At 40.4% G+C, this 21,898-nt stretch overlaps 1 protein-coding gene across 1 annotated transcript in view; it reads right to left on the reverse strand.

The window, feature by feature from the left end:
• Positions 1-11,562, reverse strand: part of ARID5B (AT-rich interaction domain 5B) — a 195,564-nt gene extending 184,002 nt beyond the window's left edge. Inside the window, exons 1-2 of the mRNA XM_004049457.5 lie at positions 11,140-11,562; positions 10,459-10,713 (exon numbers count right to left, since the gene is read on the reverse strand). Of these exons, the coding sequence (XP_004049505.4) occupies positions 10,459-10,713; positions 11,140-11,160 (276 nt within the window). The 5' untranslated portion in view covers positions 11,161-11,562. The remainder of the gene's footprint in view (positions 1-10,458; positions 10,714-11,139) is intronic.
• Positions 11,563-21,898: the final 10,336 nt, after the last annotated feature.

Here is a 21,898-nt window from a genome sequence, read left to right on the forward strand (position 1 = left end):
TAGCATTCTGTCAAAACTGTTTCCATCTCGTCTTCCGTTGGAGAGCTTAGGGCAAGCCTAGTGACAAGCAACTAGGGGGTAACTTGGCTTGTTATCTCTGTAGCATGCGAGACTTCTCTTGGAAGGGTTAAAAAAAAAGTATGTATATATGTGTAATGTATACAGAGATAACAGGACAAGTTATCTGTGTGTGTGTGTGTGTGTATATATATATATATAAACATGCATATATATACACACATAATTATATATATGCCTATATACATACTTTTATTTTCTCCAGCTTTATTGAAGTATAATTGACTAACAAAAATAGTATACATTAAAGTATACAATATGGTTGTATATATTTAAGGTATACAATGTGATGATTTGATGTACATATATATCATGAAGATTACCACAATCAAGTTATTAACATTCATCACCTCAGTTATCCTTTTTTGATGTGGTAACAACACTTAAGATCTACTCTGTTAGCAATTTTCACGTATACAATACAGTACTATTAACTATAGTCACTATACTATACATTAGATCTCCAGACAGAAGATGAACACATATATATGATGAATATCTTATAACTAAAAGTTTGTACCTTTTGACCAACACCCTATATATACACATTTTAAAAACATATTCCTCCCTTAAGAAGAATACACAGTATTAGTGAATTTAAATTATTTGCACTTAGTTATTTGTCTCCAGTTATACTGCGTTCCTTTGTGCTTGTGAAACAACATATGCTTTAATTAGCAAATATCTGTAAATAATTTACTTGCTTTTCAAATACAATAGAACAATGGAGTCGATTTTCACATACATTTACCAAGCAAGTATCCTGGGTCATAATCCAGACTCTCTCATTGTTCAATAACTATATCAAGCTGTCTAACTCCTGCTGCCCTCCTTGGTGGAGGGTTGGGGTAGGGGGTTAGAAACCCAACTTCCAGTAGCAACATTTCATTTTGCAAGACCCCAGCAGGCAAGCACAGATAGTTGTCCAGCTCATGCTAAAACAAACTCTTACACTCTCTAACCCTAGAACCTTCCGTAAGGAGCATGGAAGTGAGCCAAGGGCGAAGGGCATTGGAATAATGACGGCAAGACAAAGGCACCCTTCTGCCCGCTGCCCCCCAAGCCCCAAGAGCATGAGCCAAAAAACATAAGGCACAATGTATGGCCTATGAATCACAGAACTTCATCTAGGCTCTGCAGGGTTAAAACTGGGTGCCGCGCGTGCAGTGCAAAGAAAGATGTTAAATCAAATGAGAATGACTACTCCAGGACTGGAGGCACTATTATTTTGAATAAGATTGAAAAGGCCAGAAAAAGCAATTCAAAAACATTTCAATTATGTATTTCCCAGAACTACATCTTTGAGCAACTAATGCAAATGTTACCACCACAATAAAACTTCTTCCCACATATAAAACAGGTTGAACAGCATATACTTTATATATCATATGCATATTTTTGACTATTAATAAAAAATTCAAAATCTATGTATGCTTTACTCTCCTAAGCAATACAGTAATTATGATTAAGGGACAAGCAGCACAAAAAGAGCCAATTTATCTTACTCGTGCTCAGGAATACTATTGTGTAACTAAGCAACTAAAGACAAAATATGGTCTAATTAATTCACTCCTATGCTTATTTAAAAGACACAATTAGAACATTTTTATTTTCCAGCTTGCACAGTAGCTCAACATGCTTGAGGGTGTAGAAAGCAAAGCCCATTATTCTCAAAGACAAGAGTTTAATGTTTAGTGCCACTGATCAGGCTTGGAACTCAACTATGGGGCGGAAGGGGTGTTTCATAGCCCGGGTGTGCTTGGAGTCATGAGAAAAGAAAGGTGGGGGAAAAGATGTTTATGGGGTCACTAGATTGACTAGCAACATTTGGCCTCTGCCGCCTGGGGTTCTTACTGGGGCACAGGAATGGAGATGTGACTGTGAACCTGATGGTCGTATTGCCAAGGACACACACCACTGTGCATCTATTTATACAGCCACAAAGATCCTACAGAAAATTCGCGTAATTAAACCACCCATCCTAGTCTGCGTGATAAATGTCAAATATCCATCTTTAACGCTGCTAACAGTGCATCTGATTTTAAAAGCAGAATTAATTTACCCAAGTGTGTGCGAGAGATTGATGCCATTAGCATGATTCTAAAGCACCCTTTCAATAATCATCATCATCTGCATGTTTGAAATGTGTTGTCGATACTGATGCTCATAGTCCAGGGCATGAGGGATGTATGCTGGAGGGCTAAGACCAAGGTTCTCATCTCCAGCAAGTCAGTGAGGAACACAGCGTGGCCAGAAAAATGCATCCTTGGATTTGTGCGGTGTAGATTCTTCAAGAAATGAGGGAATCCATGACCACATCTCTGAGAGGTGAATGAATCCTTAAGCCAACAATCGATAAATTTGTTTTAAATTTCCTTAAAAGCCAAGGCAACGGGTAGTCACTAGCTACAATATTATTCTGAGTAGAAGATGGCAAATATCCAACTACACTGGCTATAAAAAATGACAAGTGAATGCATTTGGTTCAAGCAATTATATTCTGGATATTGGTTAAAACTAGACTTTGATAAATGAGCTTGAGTCATATATCACTAAATGCCACTATGAACAATGGCATGCTTTATTAATAATTAATAATGAAGTATTTACTTGTATGGACTCTTGTATTTCATAAAAATAACATTTCCTTAGTATGTGTCTGACAGTCTAATTGTCGAGAGGTTTTAATTGCTTACAATTTTGAGGCACTATCAAACATGTGGCTTAGTTAAGACCATCAGCCTGAAAAACATGCTTGCTCGTATGAACTGCCAACCAACACCAGGCGAAGAGTGAATCTTCTTTCCTGAAGTCTAGTCTTTTCATAGGTTGCCACCCCAAAGCCCTGACTTTTTATGGGTTGACTGCTGAGACTGGAAAATTAACAACGAAACAGAGATGCTGCCTCCAGTCTAATCATTCAAATATTTGCTTATTTCTTTGGTGAGTGCCCCTGTGAAAAAACCACTTCCCATGTTTTCACATTCTACAGTGCAAAATGACTACAGACTTTGGAAGAGAAAGAAGAAGTGTGAGATGGGGTCGTGGATCTGGCCCACATGTGAATGACTGGTCACTGGTCATCTGCCAGAAAGAAACTGGGTAAAGCTTTAAAAAGGTAGACTGTGTGCAAGAAGGCATTTTAATTATGTGGTTCAGTCACTCAAAAAATACTCACTGAAGGCCGGGCGCGGTGGCTGACGCCTGTAATCCCAGCACTTTGGGAGGCCAAGGCGGGAGGATCACGAGGTCAGGAGATCGGGACCATCCTGGCCAACAGATCGGGACCATCCTGGCCAACATGGTGAAACCCCGTCTTTACTAAAAATACAAAAAATTAGCTGGCTGCGGTGGCGGGCGCCTGTAGTCCCAGCTACTCTGGAGGCTGAGGCAGGAGAATGGCGTGAACCCGGGAGGTGGAGCTGGCAGTGAGCCGAGATCGCGCCACTGCACTCCAGCCTGGGTGACAGAGCGAGACTCCGTCTCAAAAAAAAAAAAACAAAAAAAAACAAAACTCACTGAATAGCACTAAATATTGCAGAGGACCCAGAGGTGAATAAGGCACAACTGCCTGCTCCTGAGAACAGCACTATGGTGGGGGGAGCATAGGGTCAGGTGACAAGGTAAAGGAAAAGAACACAGATAACTATAAGGCACAAGGTATAAAGTGCACGAGAGGTTACAACCAACCACTGGACTATAAGCTCCCTGGGAGCAGTGATTTTTGTCTGTCTTGTTCATGCTGCATCCCCAGGGCCTAGAATAGGATCTGGCACATAATAGGTGCTCTACAAATATGTGTCCAGGAAGTGATAATTCAAAGATGAAGACAGTACTTTCTAATTTCCGGAAAGATTAAGAAATGCTAGAAATAAATAGTGATCTCAGTTCGTCTCAACTTAAACTAAGGAACCCAGATGGAAAGAGTCTGATGGCCTTTTCTGTGATCACTGCCTGTCTACAAAGGCAGTCTGGGAACTCCTTGAGGACAGAGGCCATTCTTCTTTTTTTTTTTTTTGAGATGGAGTCTTGCTCTGTTGCCCAGGCTGGAGTGCAGTGGTGCAATCTTGGCTCACTGCAAGCTCTGCCTCCCAGGTTCACGCCATTCTCCTGCCTCAGCCTCCCAAGTAGCTGGGACTACAGGTGCCCACCACCACGCCCAGCTAATTTTTTTGTATTTTTAGTAGAGACGGGGTTTCACCATGTTAGCCAGGATGTTCTCAATCTCGTGATCTGCCCGCTTCGGGCTCCCAAAGTGCTGGGATTACAGGCGTGAGCCACTATGCCTGGCCGAGGCCATTCTCCTTAATCTCTTGTATCCAAGTGCCAGCACACAGTAGGTTTTCAATCAACATCTGAGAAATTTAGTGAATTCTTTTTCCAAAAAACATGATGGTTGGGAGCCTTCCTTTGGACGCCTATGACATGTATTATCAGCACAATTTACTGATGTGTTGTGTCTCATATTGCTTTTACATTTTTAGACATGTTGATCTCATCTCCTTATCAAGACTGATAAATTTATTCAGAAAAAGGGTCACATCGCAAACTATTTTGCATCCATCTCTTCACCTAGCAGAGTACTGAGCACATAGAACTTCACGAGTAGTTTTTTATTAACTCAAAATAGACAATACTAATATTGGCTAAAGTTTCGATCTTAACCATACAAAATATAATTTAATATTATTTCACTCATTCTCAAATTTTAATGTCCTGGAATCAATGGTGAAATTGGATTGGATATGTAAACGTTAATGATATAATATTGAAGTACAATTTCTTATATTACTTAAGTTTCTTATATTTCTGCTATTACTGGTTCATGGCCAAAACTCAAGAAAGAAAAATAGGTACACAATCATCTACCTTATTGCAGATCAACCGCATAGGCCAGGGGTCAGCAAAGTTTTTCTTAAGAAAGCCAGATAATAAATATTTCTACTTTGTCAGCCATCTGGTAACTGTCAAAACAACTCAACTCTGCTGTTGGAGGCTGAGAGCAGCCATAAACAAATTAGCATGGCCACATTCCAATAAAACTTTATTCACAAAAACAGACAATGGGCCAGATTTGGCCTTCAGGCCTTACTTGGCTGACTCTTGTCACAGTCCAGTAATTTCTCTCCACGTAAATCTTTACATTCTTATCTTTGTTCTAAAAGGCCTGCTTGGTAGAGAGTAAAGATAAATCCTTTTCTTAGCTTAAGATGATTACTAAAAATAAATAATAACTATTATAAGTGCAACCATTATTCATTGAACTCTCATGTGTAGGTACTATACTATGCTAGATTCCAGAACCTTTTCATTATTATCTCTGATTCCCAACACAGTTGAGGCCATTAAATCCATTTTACAGAGGAAGAAACAGAGGCTTAAAAAAGTTAAAGCAATTGTCTAAGGCCATGTGGTCATTTAAAAGGTCTCAGAAATCTCTAAAAAATTACCTTATGGATATAGACCAAGACTGAGGAGCTATCCAAAGAGAAGAGCAAGACTAATCCAGCACCTTCTAGATTCCAGAATGTGTCTGTCTAACTCCAGATATGACCAAATCAGGCAATCTTTTGAAAAATAAATCCTGCTGATCCAGTTGACAGTTTACTTCTGCACTAAAATGTAAATCCTTAAGACACTTTTTATTTTGGTGACACAGCTAAAGCCAACATGGAGATGAAAGATAGCCTGATTCGGTAGGACTTGGAAGCCCACATGTCCTAGCAAACTCACCTAGGTGCCATTCCCTCACACGGAAAAACTTTTCAGTAAGCTCCATGGTAGTGGTTTCAAAACTCAGTGAGATTAATGCTAATATTAATGATAATAACAACAGTCAACCATTATTGAAGTATCTACTATGTGTCAACTTTGGGCATATGCATTTTACATATATTAACTTATTTAATCCTTAAAATAATCCTAGGAAATAAGGACTGTATTTCCACTTTACAGATGAGAAAACGGAGGCACAGAGAGTTTAGAACTTGCCCAAGATAACACAGCTAGACTGAGACTGTTTAAATATTTAAAATTCAGACTCCTGGACCCAACTCTAGAGATTCTATTTGAGGAGATTTCAATAGGGGCCCCAGAACATGGATTTTTAGCATTTTTTAATTCAGTAGTGAGGCTGGTGATAACCGAATCACTTTTAGAAATCTGGAATGCATGCTAGAATCTGTAACATCCAGGTATGCCTGATCTTGACTCCTGGACATCATTAGCTTAGCCATCCCACAAGCACAGTTGGAGGTGACCAGCAAACCTTCTTGTAAAATCCCAGCGATGGCTGGTCAGGCTGAAATCCAAGCTTGCATATCCACCCATTTTAAGAGAGTATACTGCCAATAGATTAAGCACTTGGCAATTGGAAAATGAATGTAATCAGAAGTTATCCAGTAACAGAACCAATTACCCGCCTACTTTGCCATTTTCCTCCTCTGAAGAGCTAGTGGCTGAATGTGGCAATTCTAAGTAATTACTAAAGACACTTAACTCCTTGCACATGGCCCTGCTATTCATTTTCATGGTAATTTAAGATGGTATCATTTTTAGGTCCAAGAACCTCCACACAGATACAAAAGTTTTTTTTTATTGTTTATAAAGTTAAGAATATCTAGAACAAAGGTCACTGTAATCATAATTCTTTTCTATTTATTTAAGTACTTTATAGTATATAAAGCTCTTTTGCCTATAAATCCTCTTGATCTTCACCAACAATCTATAGTCATCCCTACTTTGTTCCCATTTTGCAGCTGAAGAAACTGAGGCTCCAAGTACTTATGGTTGTTCAAGATTAAGCAAATAGCAAGTGCAGAATCAAAATGTGACTTTCTTGAATGCTTTTCCTCAACACCAGTTGCCAACACTGGAAGTATTATATATGAAGGCATTGGTGTATATAAGCATATAAATCATCGCCATCATCATTCAAATGAATAGTAAGTTGTTAATGCTCATTAATAACTATTAAAATATAACTGTTATCATATACCACTGATTAGAATTAGCTTAACTTTACAGGATAAGGATAGTTTTGCTACCTAGACATCTGGTGACCTTTGGCAAAGCTGATTAACTAGTTACAGTTCTAAAATGTCTGAGGGACAGTTCACATTAGTACACACTTCTAGAATATAATATGATGCATTCAAGCTCTGCTTTCAAGGGTAGGTTTCACTGGGGAGAAAAGATAACCTTGAATTTCAAGGAGGCCTGGGTTCTAGCCTGGTGACCTTTGACAAACCACATAACCCTTCCGAGTCTATGTCCCCATCTGTAAAATGGGTGTACAAAGTCCTGCCTTATCCAGCCTCCCACAATTATTACAAAAATCATGAGAAAATATTCCAAAAAAAAAAAAACCCTCTGCAAATCACAGCAAACCACACAGGGACGCTATTTCTAATCTTGCACAATGATCATTTTTCTGCTTTTAGAACTGACGTCTTTACATTTCAAGAAATCATAAAAAGGCAGAATGATTCTCTTAAACCAAAAAAAGCATACTGAGTCCTGGCTGTCCTTTCGAAATGGATGCTGATGTCAGCTCAATCAAGAAATTATTAATCTCCATTTGGTTACTTAAAATAAACTGTACTGGCTGATTAAATGTGCTGAACATTTTCTCCAAGTAACAGTGCATATCACCAAGAAACCTTTCTCTTTCAGTTACACATTGCAAATGGCAAATGCATCATTCAAAACTATTTAAAATCAATAATAAAAATCATTTAAATGTATATAAACAAGTTAATGGAGTAAGTGAAAACAAAGCAAATTTCTTAATGAGAGGGCCCTGTTGCCCCCTCTAGGTGCCAGCAGTAAATGCTGGTTTCTGTAAGGCTCTCCTCCAGAGAAGACTGCTGCTGCTATTCTGCTAATGAATGACTAACTTAGGCCAGGGGGGAAATGACATCACCAGGGTGGAAAACCGATCTGCATTGGGAAACTTTCTACCTGCTTTACATTTGTCATAATTATTTTGCACAATGCAGTCTGCATTTGCATAATTTTGAGGCGTGTCATTATCTCAATTGAAAATTGTTTTAATATGGCTGAATAATTCACAATGACATCAGCCAAAGTCCTAATGAAATATACAAGTATAATCATACAGCTAATTACCAGCCGTGTTAGCATTAAAAAACAAATCATGCATAATATTAGACGATGTATATGCAGCTGAGGATTATAAATAGAGCCATCTCCCTCCGCAAACCCCCTAGAGTTTACTTTTAAATGGCAAGATTAATTTTCTCAGGTATGGCTCATATAGCAGTGACGAAATGCACAGATCATTACAATGGTTCCCTTTCAATTCCCCATAATGAACGATTAAAAAGAAATCGTGTATTTAAAAATATATCTATTCACTGTCAACACTTCTAGCAGATGTAACGTTTGGCAAATATAGCCTTTATTCTTAAATCAGAATTCACCATTTAATTACACCAACAAAAATTAAAACTGTACCAAGTGGGGTCAACTCAGGGTCTTTAAAAAAATCCCAATTTCAATCCCCCCCCCAAAAAAGAGTAACCACAAAATATCCCATAAAACACTGAATAATTTCCTCCTGGACTAGTCAGAAGTCTATTAGGCACCAGTTCTTTTCTGGATATTTAATCCTTCCCTTTTCCAGATCACAGGCCATGTTGAAGTAATAAATTTGAAAAGCAAATAATAAGAAATCAGGAGGGGGAGGGGGAGGGGGAGGAAGACAGCTGCGCAGGAAAGTTGGGTCGGGGGAGGGGGCCGAGCCAGACCTTGGGAGGGGGAAAGAGCTCAACCTGTTGGTAGGTTGCAGGATTTTTCACAGTATTTCCAAACAACACCTTTTTAAAATTGCAGGCAGACGTCGGGAAATATGAACATTTAAAAACCAAAGCTGGCCGGGGAGGGTGGAGGGGGGAGGTGAGCGGGGAGGTGGGAGGGGCTTATTTCCGAAAAGGCAGATTCGAGGGCGAACGTTTCGACGAACTCCAGTAATTAACCGGCATAGACCACTGACAAGTAATTCGATCCTGGGGAGAGGGAGTGAACTGGCAATGCCAAAAGTACTATCAACTCGATCAAACCGAGGAATTCTGGAAGGACTGGCAGCTCCGAGCCCCGGGATGAGTTAAACGGGAAACCATTCATTTAACAAAAAGATCCTTAGATCCTTACACCTACCTCGAAAGCTCGAGAGCCTGGCACAGCACTAGCTGCCCTCAAAAGTCTGTTTGATTACCCTGCTCTCGCTTTGGCAACACAAAGCCTCGCCAGGCGGCAGTGCGCCCTCCCTCCCCGCTGCGCCGTGGGCACAGACTCCCCAAAATAGTTCCCCTCGGTAGGTACCACGGCGCTGAGGTCGGTCAGCTGAGGAGGGGAGCCCGCAGAACTGCGGTCACACATGAAATGACAGAGCCGAAGGGAGGCGGCCGCCCCGGCGCCCAGTGACAGCGGGCTCACCTCCGGCGTCCTCCCTGGAGCGCGGCGAGCGCCCCCGCGGCCGCCCAGAAACGTGCCGGGGAGGCTCTGTCCCCTCCCCGCCCTCCCCGGGAGCGCCGTCTGGGCACGGAGAACGCTGGACCCGCAGGGCCAGTGGGCGAGCACACACCCCTCTGCCCTCCCCTCCCCCGCCCCCGTCCCACACACCCCCAAAGATCGCGCAGGAGGACGTCCACTTTGCGTGGAGTAATTGCAAACTAGAACATCAAATGGCTTGTCCGGGGGGAGGGGGAGTGGGCGAGAGATAGTTGTTAATGCTTAACGTGTTTGTGCCTGTTACACCACCGCTTTGAAATCCGCCCGGGCAGATCTGCAAGTTATTTGAATGTATTATTCCAGTACCTGTCATTTATCACTTTATTCAACACGTCTTTGCCAACTCAATAGCTTTTGATCTCATTCTGCCTCCATTTCGTAATTTCCGCCCTCTTAAACATATCAAATACTTACTTTGAAAAAAGAACAATATCGAAACCCACTGAAAGAAATCCACCCAGACACGACCGAGCCAGACACGAAGGTAAATTTTCAAAAGGCAAAAAATATAAAAAGCATGTGATGTTCAAGAGGCAATAGCAGGAGAGCAAATGAACACACACACACATACACACACACACACACATCCTTGAACAAAACCCTTCTCGAACAAGTTATTTGATCTTGACTAAAATCAGCAGTTGGATCCTCTTTGTAAAGCTGACAGCCAAACTCTGACAATGGCAAAATACTCGAGCCCCAGCTAGTGGCGCTACCCCTTTAAAAAAGGAGTCGATCCTGCTTGCCTGCAGAAGTGAATACAGTATTTTCAAGCTTGCCCTGTAATAAGCATTACTAGGGGGAAAAATAATAAAGAAAGAAGAGGGGGACAGACAGGTTTACCACCTCGCCATGGTCGCTATTTCTGCCCTGGGGAGTGTCTTCTGGGAGGAAATAAAGTTTAGAGCTGGATAAAAGTTGCCGGCTGGTCCTCTCTTCCCACAACAGCTGGAGCTCCGCTATGCAAATCGGATCCTTTGGCGTACATCTTACAAAGAAAAAGTCGCCAAGGGACAAAATTCTTGGTTTGCCTTCAAGGTGGAATTGAAAAGCCTTGTAGAAAATGTAAGGTCCGTGCAAGCCACACGGTGAGCCGACCCACTGCAGGGGGGGAAAAAAACACCAAATAAATAATGTAGCCATCAGAGCACAAACATCTATTCCCAGACACATTTACACACAGACATCCACTCTCTTAATACAGACGACCCAACAGATATAACGCTGGGTGGAAAAATAATAGCACCCACAAATTTTCTGCTTCCCTAAAAAAAAAAAAAAAAACTCAGGGCCCCCCACCGCCACTTCTCCCCACCTCCCCATTTGAGGCGGTAAAATTACATTATGTATGTATGATCAGTGCAGGGATTTTTTTAAACAATAAAAATGATTTTGGGGGATGCAGAGGGTAAAAGTTTGGTGAAAAGTTTGTGTGGGGTGTGGGTGGGTGCAGAGGTGTGGGTGAGCTGGGGGGTTGGGGGGTGCCGGGGGGTGCCGGGATCGGAGGAGCGGAGGAGAGCGAAATACCTGGAGTGAGTTGGGCTCCATCTCGACGTTCTGAATTGATTGAACTCAACATTCTCTCCAAACTTGTTGGCTTGAATGGATTGCATCAGGTCCTGGCAGGGAAACGCATTCTCTGCCTTCAGCCGGCGTAATGTCTCAATATAAAACTGAGCTCTTGCCTCCCTTTGGGCACCGAAATGATTGAAAATATGTCCTAATATTTCTATAACGACTCAATTTTCAGCTCCTGAAAAAACTATGTGGGTTTTCTTCCAAATATGGATTGATCAAATTCATAATCGAGAGAAAGGCGCCATACGATCTCGGCGGGAAGAGGATGGATCAAGGCAAAAAACACACAGGAAGATTTGTAAAAATAAAAAGCACCCTAAAACTGTGTGGAGATGTGATTCCTCTCTCTCTAACCGCCCCTGTCTGGGATATCGTCTGATGAGATTTTTGGAGGAGAGGAGGGCTAGCGAGCTCCACTGTGCATCTGACAGGACCTGCTTGTATATGTCTAATATAAAGAACATTTCCTGCAGAGATTCCGGGGCGCTGCTCCTCTTTCTAATGCTCCTTAGCAGATTTGCTGTTATTAGACATGTAGATTTGTTTGATAGTTAAATTACGCTTCCTCACTGCCATGTTTTCGAGAACTAATCTGTTAAATTATCTTTTGATGCCTATTTACATGGAAGGGAAAAGTGGGTTATCGATTATATAAACATATAAATATTAATGCATTTGTTCGCTTCGCAAAAAAATACTCAGCAAAAAAAGAGACAAGTGAGCAGTGCACACACATCTTAGGATTTTGCAAACAATATTGAACGGACAGCGACTGCATTTAGGGACTGGAACAATAAACGATGCATGATAAATCAATAAATGCGAGAAGCGAGTCTGCTCAGAATATGAATTCAGGCTCCCGGTTCTGCGTGTGCATTCTTTAATTTTGAAGTATATACACTAGTACGTGTTTACAATGCTGATGGACGCCAAGGGCGCTCTCAAATGATAATGTGTTTATATAACCCAGCGCTACAGGAATAATATACCGACTCCTACCCCACCCCCATCCCCTCCCCCGCCAAAAAAGGGAGGGGAGCTTCCTCAATAATAGTTTGAAACTGAAAAAATCCATTTGCAAACTAGTTAAATACAACCAGAAATTAAGCTGTTGAAAACCGGGGGCATGAACCGTAAGACAATAAAGGCTTTAAATGTGTATATTTATTGTTCTGGAGCCCTGGAGCATTGCGAGGTTTGCATGCACGGCTATTATGCAAACACAGAGAAACTTAAGAGCGACAGAACAAGGAACAGGCAGAGACTGCAAAGCCCTCGCAAGCTCCGACCCAGCTGCCGGTCCTCCGCCAGGCTAGATTGCATTTTCGCAGTGTTGATTTAAAATGGTGTACTCGCTTCCCCCGCGTTCCCCCACCCCCTTCCCCGCTCTCCTCCCACTCCTTCCAGCACACCCCCCCTCCAGCTTTTATTATATTGGCACCAATCTTTCCAAAGTGGGTCTGGCATGCTAAAAAAGTAAACACGTACTATATGGGGAATAAGGTCTGTATAGTATGACAGTTGAAACTTGATCTGTGATAAAATTACAGGATGTTGAAATTACTAGTAAGCTATTTTTAACGCTTTCGCAACGTTTCACCTCTAGTCACAGCATCTAGTTGAAACAGGATTACTTTAATGAAAATTATATTCACATGGCTGAAGTTAATACACCCGGCAGAGCACAAATGCCTCATATTCAGTGACTTGAGGTGGAAAGACCCTCTGTGTGTATTTTTATGCCTTTTCATAACGTCTGCGTCCGCTGCAGTAAGAATTAGGGCACTTAACATTATCTAAACCACAGTTTTGATTCAGAATATGGGGAAGTAATAAAAGGCAAAATCTATCTCGTTTCTATACACACAGAGATAAACGAAAGAAAATGGCAGATCCTCTAATTACAATAAATAATAAAAGCCCATGCCAAAGAGCCGGTATTCTGAAAGCTGTCGAAAACTATTTTAATAATTTAAAGTAATATCACAACTCTGCACCATGGAAGACTACAATTCGCAGTCTCCCATCTTTAACATTAGCCAAATTATGACTTGCACATCACTCTTTAATTATCTCTTGAAATTTCATCTGATCTTTCTATTTTATAAACATGGGTTACAAAGAGAAATTATAGCTCTCCTGCGCTTTCTCTCTCTCTTTTTAACTTTATAATGCATACTGCAGACGTTTGATTAGAATCGCCCATTTTGTTCATTTTTAACATATGAATGGACTTGACTGAGGGGCATTTTACATGTCTTTTTTAAAAATAGATATGCCTAAAGCTTCTGTTAGTCTCTGTCGTGTTAGCGTAAATATATACATCCAGTTCAAGAAATCCTATATTAAAAAAACTTGAGTTGCAGTATTTTGACAAGATCGTATTTGAGATCGACTCTGAGTCAGTTTCCTGTATGACCAATGCAGCAGCATTTATGCAGGAAACCTCAACAGAATGCCTGAGGGTATCCCTCAATTGTATATTAAATCTCTTTCTTAAAAAATTATACAGCTCTTTACAGCATCTAAGCTACTTCTACTATCTTTGGTGCTGTAAGTCTTTAAGTGTGTAACGAACTTCATCTAATTAGAAACCCTGTTTCTTTAGCTCTTCGAGGTAGGCACTGAACTAGGATGCATGCTGCCTTATCTCTCCGATAAGGTTTCTGAGATGTTAACAATTGCAGGGATCTGGGTCTGAATATTTTTGAATATCCGCAGCCTTGTAATCAGATGAATGCTAAATTTCAAAACCGAATCACAGGGGTATCTTTCCCCCTCTTTTTACAGCACTGCCCCCACCCCCCGTGAACATAATAAATCTAATAAATCAAACCAATACTGTGAATGCCTTTTAAAATTACAGATCACAATAGTGTTTACCCCTCCCCCCCAAAAATCCCTCAATTTTACCTCTTCTTTAATGTGATGTTTGATAGGCACCTGTAAATTATCTGTGTAGCAAATATCCATACAAAGAAAGTTTCAATTAAGATAAGGAGATTGTATTGAAACAGTTCTTTGAAGTAATGTAGTTAATAGCCTGTTTGATTTCTGCTTGTGAGAGAGTAATAACGTGGATTCAAGGCTCCATCAATCACAGAGCAGATGTAAGACTTGAGACACCGACACCCAGGGGAATAGAGGCAAACTCCTGCAGTGCAGGGTCCCTGGGCTAATGTAAAGTAAATACTCATAAACAGATTGAATGTTGTAAGAAGACAATCCATTCAGGACAGTTATAATCATGAAAGCAACTGCTTTATTTATCTATAAAAAAGCTTGTAGCTGGAACTTGCTGTGTATAAAAGGTGGGAGGGAGAGTAGTATATGTTTATATGACCCACTATTTCTGGGCTCTTTCTTGTACTGAAACACAGAATCCGGTACCCACACACCTCTCTATTCTTGCTGCTTTACTAGCCAAAAATCCAACTCTCTAAGTTAATCTCGTGTATTTACACGGTAAAAAATTGAAAATCATTCTTGCCCCTCAAGGGGATGGGAGAGCAGTAGACATTATCCAGTGACTGTGAATCGCTTCATAAAGGATCAGGAGGATTAAGTTAGTTGCAAAAACCAGCAGTGACATAATTAGGCAGCTTGGACTATAATAAACAGGATCATAAAAAAAGAAAAGAAAAAAGGAAAAGTACAGTTTGAAGAAAGAAGGCGACCATTTCGAAAATGCAAACCTCTCTGCGTACCCCTGGGCCTCCCCTCCCCCAAATTGCAAAAGACAACTGAAGCATTTTTGACCTTGGCTACAATAATACTTCATGTTTTAGCACTTTAGTCAGCATTTTATCTACTAATTGCTACACACTACCGCATGTGGCTCGAATCTGCCACTGCAGCTTTCTCTCATTGGTGAGCGAATTGCTTGATAAAGACTGGGAATTCAACCTGGCTGTTTCCTTTCTTGCTCCCCCTCAGCCATCCACCCCCACCCCCACCCCTTTTCTTTCCTCTTCCAGCTAGAAGCCACTAATTTTCCCAGAAAATACCACATGGATGAGAATAGGGACAGTGAATTGTTCCCTGATCTCTCTCCACTGGTTAAAGCTCGGGTCACTTTTGCGATCCGGAGGCAAAACGGAGGCGGTTGAAGGGGGGTAATGGGGACGAGGAATTAGGGGGACGAAGCGAGGGGCGAGTGGATTCTGGCCTGTTGGCGGACCTGATGCTAGGTGATTCTGAACGTGGGTCCCTTGCCCAGTCCATCGCTGGTTGGAAGTCTGTGGGGCTCCACGCTGCCCACCTGGGGACCTCGAGTTAGGCACGCTCTCCTGCTCTTGCTTGGTCAGTAAGTGGGGTTCGAAGGGGTAGCCCTGGAGTCTGCAGAATGATTCGTAAAGAACCAGCACTGTCTGAGGGTCAGCCACCGCCTGGTCCCATCCCCCTCTATGCCTGGCGCCATCGTGAGCGGCGGGGGCGGGTGGCGTTATTAATAAGGAGGCCTTGAGCAGAGCAGGCTCGCCAAGCCTTAGTGCAACAAGTCTATTGGTTTGAAGGAGGATCAACCGGGTTATACGGGTCATTGCTTTCCAGGAGACCTCTAGTGGTCAAAGATTGAGCTACATCTCAAATTTGGGTCTATTCGTCGCCTGTCTCAAGAGCTGTGGTGGGGGTGGGACTCCAGCCCAGGTCCAGGTGGTAAAGGCTGGAAGCTTCAGAAGGATGGGTATGGGGACAGATTTCTCATGAACTTGGAGCAGGAGCCAAGACAGACGCAGGGAACTCGGAGCAAGTGATCCCCTGGGAAGGGTCATGTGATGCCCTTTGTGGGCACTGGAAGCCCCAAGTTCCCCTGCCCTCGGTACAGATGGAGACTTCCTATCTCATCTTGATTTTCCTCCCGAGTCTGAGATTAATCAAATATTATGCAGGAAGTTGGATTAAATTTGCTCAAGCCTTTCCAGTTACAATAGCAATGCTGAGTCTGTTTATTTTTTCTAATTTGTTTGTAAATTAAAGCCAAGTCCCATTCCCTCACCCCAATCACAAATACACCCTAACACCCCTTAATTTTAACAATTTCATTGCCTTCAAGTGCCCTTGACATTTATGGGTTACTTAGTATAGAAATAACTAAGCTTTTATTTTTTTAATTGCCTGCACTGCAGGGTACATATATGACGTTTGGCTAAATTGTAATCTTGCCCCTCTATTCAGAATGCCACGGCATTCCATCTCAAATGGCAGGGTGCTGGAGGAAAGGGTAGTGGTGACTCAGGCTTTCAGACTCATTTGTGATCCACATATTAATAAATAATTTGATCAAATTGCCCCCCAGCATGGTATTAAAGAAATTCCTGGGAACACCTATCATAGGTCATACTCAAAACAGAGGTCCCAACCGTCTGAGGTTATTAAGACATCTTGCCATACCTGATTTTTTTTTAAAGGAGACAAGAAAAAATGTACAGACATGGAGTCTTGGCTCCAGTGGGGGACTCATATATTGCCTACTAAAATTTCTCTGTGCAGTTTCAAACGGACATTAATGATGCCTTGTATTTGGTGATTTACAACTTATAATTACTTGACAAGCATTAAGTAACTCATTACTTAGAAGCAGAGTGGGTACGGTAGGTAAATCACTAGACTGAAAGTCAAGGGGATCATTCTTCTCTGATTTGCTGTGTCTCCATGTCCGTGACTATAATTATCTGCAGGACTCAAACCCTAATTCTGGCTTTGTCAGAGTTTCTCTGATATTGTGGCAGAATTATCCAGACTGGTCATCTGTATAGAGGCAGCTGCCCTTGCTGGGGAGTCATTCAGACCCATGGAAGTGCCTGCAAGTCCCTTGACCGCCTCCACCTACATTTTGCCATGTCACAGACTGATAATTTTATGACTTGTTATTGCAGGTTGAAATATGTAAACGTGGTAATTCACTAAGGGTATAAGGAGATCTGTGTACTTCAGAAGAAAAATAATACCAAGAAAAACAGCGAGGTTGGTTCTGTTTTCATTTCCAATAAGCTTTGGCCAAAATAAAATTGGGTGGGCTTTCCACAAAGACAGTAGGGGACCAGATGAATTTCCCTCAGGGCTTAAACAACGCCCTTCTAGGGATGTGCTGGCACTAGTTCCCGCAGACTCCCTAGAGCTGATGATTACATTTTCAGAAATTTTGCAAGTCAGATGTCAAACACATCCACTATTGAACATTAAATTATATAAGCTCTAAAATAAATTATATTAGAAAACAATGGTAATATACCCTTAACACTCTAATTGTTTTACTATATTTAACTGTTATCTATACTCTGGAGGTTATTTATGTCTTTTGTATTTTTGTGGCCGCAATACAGTATCCTCAGAGGACTGGTTCCAGGACTCCTGGCAGATACCAAAATCTGTGGATGCTCAAGTCCCTTATATAAGATGGCATAGTATTTGAATATCACCTACTCACATCCCCCTTATACTTTAAATCATCATATTGTAATAACTAATATGATGTAAATGCTATGTAAACAGTTGTTATATTGTTTTATTTTTCACTTATTTCACTTATTCACTTATTTTTATTTTTCACTTATTTTTATATTTATTTATTTATTTGTATTTTTTTGAGACAGTCTCATTGTGTTGCTCAGGCTGGAGGGTAGTGGTGAAATCTCTGGTCATTGCAACCTCCGCCTCCTGGGTTGCAGCAGTTCTCCCACCTCAGCATCCCGAGTAGTTAGGACTACAGGCGTGCGCCACCACACCTGGCTAATTTTTGTATTTTTTGGTAGAGGAAGGGTTCCAACATGTCAGTCAGGCTGGTCTCAAACTCCCGACCTCAAGTGATCCACCTGCCTCGGCCTCCCAAATTTCTGGGGTTATAGGCATGAGGCACCATGCCTGGCCTTTCTGAATATTTTAAATCTGCAGTTGGTTGAATCCTCAGATGCAGAACTTGTGGATATGGAGGGCCAACTCTACTATATAAGGGTGTGCTACTCCCCATCTCTTCCCAATTCACATCCATTGACATCCCATTGGTAGCTTGAAATAGGCCATGGTGGGGTATTTATACCATGGAATTCAGCAAACATTACAAATCAGAGCTTGATTCATTGTTTTGTTGATTGGACTTGAGAAAGTGATGAAGACAACGTTAATACTGCAGATTGTGATGATTAATTTTATGTGTGAACTTGAGTGGGCCATGGGGTGCCCACATATTTGGTCAAACATTTTTCTAGGTGTATCTGGGGGAGTGTTTTTGGATGAGATTAACGTTTGAATCACTAGACTGAGTAATGCAGACAAAGATATGCAAAGTAAACCCCCTCGTGGGTGGGCATCATCCAATCAGTCGAAGGCCTGACTAGAACAAAAAGGCTGAGTAAGAGGGAACTCCTCTCGACTGTCTGCTTGACCTGGGATATTGGTCTTTTCCGGCCTTCAGATTTGAACTGAAACATCTGTTTTCCTGGTTTTCAGACCTTTGGACTCAGATTGGAAGTACACATCAGCTCTCCTGGGTCTCCAGCTTGGTGATTACAGATCTTGGGACTTCTTAGCCTCCATAATCAATCATGTGAGCCAATTCTTCATAATAAATTAATCTGTCCCTGTCTTTCTCTCTCTTTCTCTACACATACTCCACACAACACACACACACACACACACACACACACACACACACACACACACACACCTTATTCTGTTTTTCTGGAGAACTCTGACTTAGGTTTAACTTAAAAGTGTGTCAAGCCTGTAGCCAATCATATTGTGAATAGCACAGTTGAGGAAATATTTTGAAAACTATTATTTGATACCAGCAAAGAAGGTGTTCATGTCATTGATGAAAGAGGGAAGTTCTGGGATACATCTCTGTTTTTTCTCTTTTATTGTACTCCTTAATATAAGTGAAAATATCAATCAACATTAAAGTTAGAGCTGCACTTATTTATTAATTGCAACCATAGATTAGGTATGGATAGCAGAGTTCAGCAAACAGGAACAGAAGCATTCTATGAGAATAAATTAGCTATCTGGAATTCACAATGAAGAGTGTGTATAGTTATTATTTGCACATTTCTGCTATACTTCCTGTATATCTGCAAAATATATAATAAAATTGCACACATATATGTGCATAACTTGACCTAAATATATACATATATAGATCTATATATCTAGATCTAGATCTTTGTATATATTTATATAAAACATACATACCTTTTTGGGGATGAGGAACTAATTGTTAAAGATTTGAAAGCACACCACATTGTATAGGTATCTTTGAACATGATATACAATTCAGACTTCTAGAGCAGGGGCCAGCAAACTACAGCCTACCACCTGCTTTTCTATAGCACCCAGGCCAAGAACATGTTTTACATTTTTAAATGGCTCAGAAAAATCGGTAGAAGAATAATATTTTGTGACATATAAAAATTACATGCAATTCAAATTTCAGTGTCCGTAAATAAATGTTATTGGAACACAGCCATGCTTTTTCATTTATGTATTGTCTATGGCTGCTTTCGCGCTAAAGCAGCAGAATTGAGTAGTTGTGACAGAGACCGTATGGCCCTCAAAGCCTAAAATATTTACTGTCTTGCCCTTTGTAGTAGAAATTTGCTGACTCCTGTTCTAGAATATGGAGATACATCCCTTGGTTGGGAGTAGTCAACTCAACCAAATGACCTTTTGAAGTCTTTTCTTGCCTTTGGTCCTAGAAATACTTCCTTGGTAAACAGATAGAAAAAAAAAAAGGAATACTCAGAGTTTTTGCGAGGCAGTCAAATCATTGACTCAAGGTCATGGGGAGAGCCCATGCCATCATAGAAGTAAGAGTGGAGCATGAGAATTCTCACTCATTGGTTTGTATTCTGACCACTGCATGACAGTGCCTTTCTTCCTTACTGCTTGTCCTAAAGCACTGTATAATTTTGTTGGGCGCTGTTAAATATTTATTGAGTTTTCTTGTCCAGAGTGGTTCAGTTACTGTGTGTCTGTGTGTGTGACGGGACTCTTCAGGATTAAAGGTGCTATATAAATAGAGGATTATTTTATGACTTGTTATTGCAGGTTGAAATACGTAAATGTGGTAATTCACTAATGCTATATCAGTGCATGTATCTGGGAAGCTAGAATGCATTATCCTGCTATTTGAATCTAACATCATTTACATCCTTTTTTAAAAAAGATGCCCAATCAATTTTTTTTTTAAATGAGGAAACGCAGTAGAGGAAAAAAAAACCTCCTTTAATGCAATACTTCAGCTGAAAGTTTAATGACACAAAAGGCAGGCAATTCAAAGTTACAGTTCCCACAGCAACTGTAACTCTGCTATATAGCACATTTAGGCATAGATTTCACAGCATGTACTGCAATACAAAATACTCCACACTGGGCATGCAAGGGGGCAGAGTTATGGTTGCTATGGGTACCATGACTTTGAATTTCCAGATTTTTTGAGAGTTTAAATTTTCAACCAGAACATCACATTAATAGTTCATTTTTTTTGCATTGAAAATAATAAAGGTTGTATCACTGTTTCCACTGTCAAACCCATCTCCAGCTCAGTCCACTGCTTAGTATAAATACCTACCCAAACATATTCACCCTACTTGCTAAAATTAAACACATGACCTCAGCCCAGGGAGTATTTTAGTTTGCAAATTTGTATGCGATGACTTTCACTGGATTAACTAAATCTGCTCCCTCGTCCTTTCTCAAAATCACCCATACATTCAGATTAACCCTCTCAGCATTCTGGTATATTTTATCTGTTATTCATAGGCTGAGAGGATATGATAATCACATTCATTGTGTATGAATGTGTGATGTATATATTTATAATTTATACTCTGTCTACTTCCAAAAAGAACTGGAGGTAGCTAACTGCACTTATTCATTTATTCCTTGAGCATGTCATGCAATTTTATGTCTTTACACCAGTGGTCACAGGACCCCTTTTCACTTAAAAATTATTGAGGACTGCAAAGAGCTTTTGTTTGTGGTGGATATATATACATTTAATATTAGAAAGTCAGATTTTGTATATGTAAAATATTATACATTATAGTAGAAATATTTAAAAATATTTATAACTGATTTTAAAATAATAAATCCATTCTGATAAAACACTTTTTAATAAAAAAATAACTATATTTTCCAAAACAATGAAACATAGTGAGAAGACAGGCATTGTTTTACATTTTTAGAAGTCTCTTTAATGGAAGATAGCTAGATTCTCATAGCTGCTTCTGCATTCAGTGTGTTTCATATCGCAAGTCATATAGTTTCTGGAAAACTCCACTGTACCTTTCTCAAAAAATGAAAGCGAGAAAAGCAAATAATGTCTTAATATTATTATAATCATTGTTTTGACCCTGTGGGCCACCTGAAATTGTCTCAAACATTCCCACGGATCCCCAGACCATACTTTGAGAACTAGTGCTCTATGCATTTGTTTATGATGTTCTTCCAAGCATATGCTCTTCCTTATCTACAGGAAAACTCCTATTCATCCTTCAAGGCACTGGGAAGAATTAATTGCCTCCTTTAGCTGTATTTTCATAGCATTTTACATATATGCCAATCAGACCATTTATTATATTATGTGGTATTATGACTATATGTTCAAATATCTGTTTGCTGTTGTTAGACTGAATTCCTTACAGAGGAGTCATGTCTTATACATGTTTTCCTTATTTCTTAGGATCATACCTGACATTCTGTATGTATGGAA

Source organism: Gorilla gorilla, chromosome 8 (assembly GCF_029281585.2).
Source record: "Gorilla gorilla gorilla isolate KB3781 chromosome 8, NHGRI_mGorGor1-v2.1_pri, whole genome shotgun sequence".
NCBI classification, from domain to species: domain Eukaryota; kingdom Metazoa; phylum Chordata; class Mammalia; order Primates; family Hominidae; genus Gorilla; species Gorilla gorilla.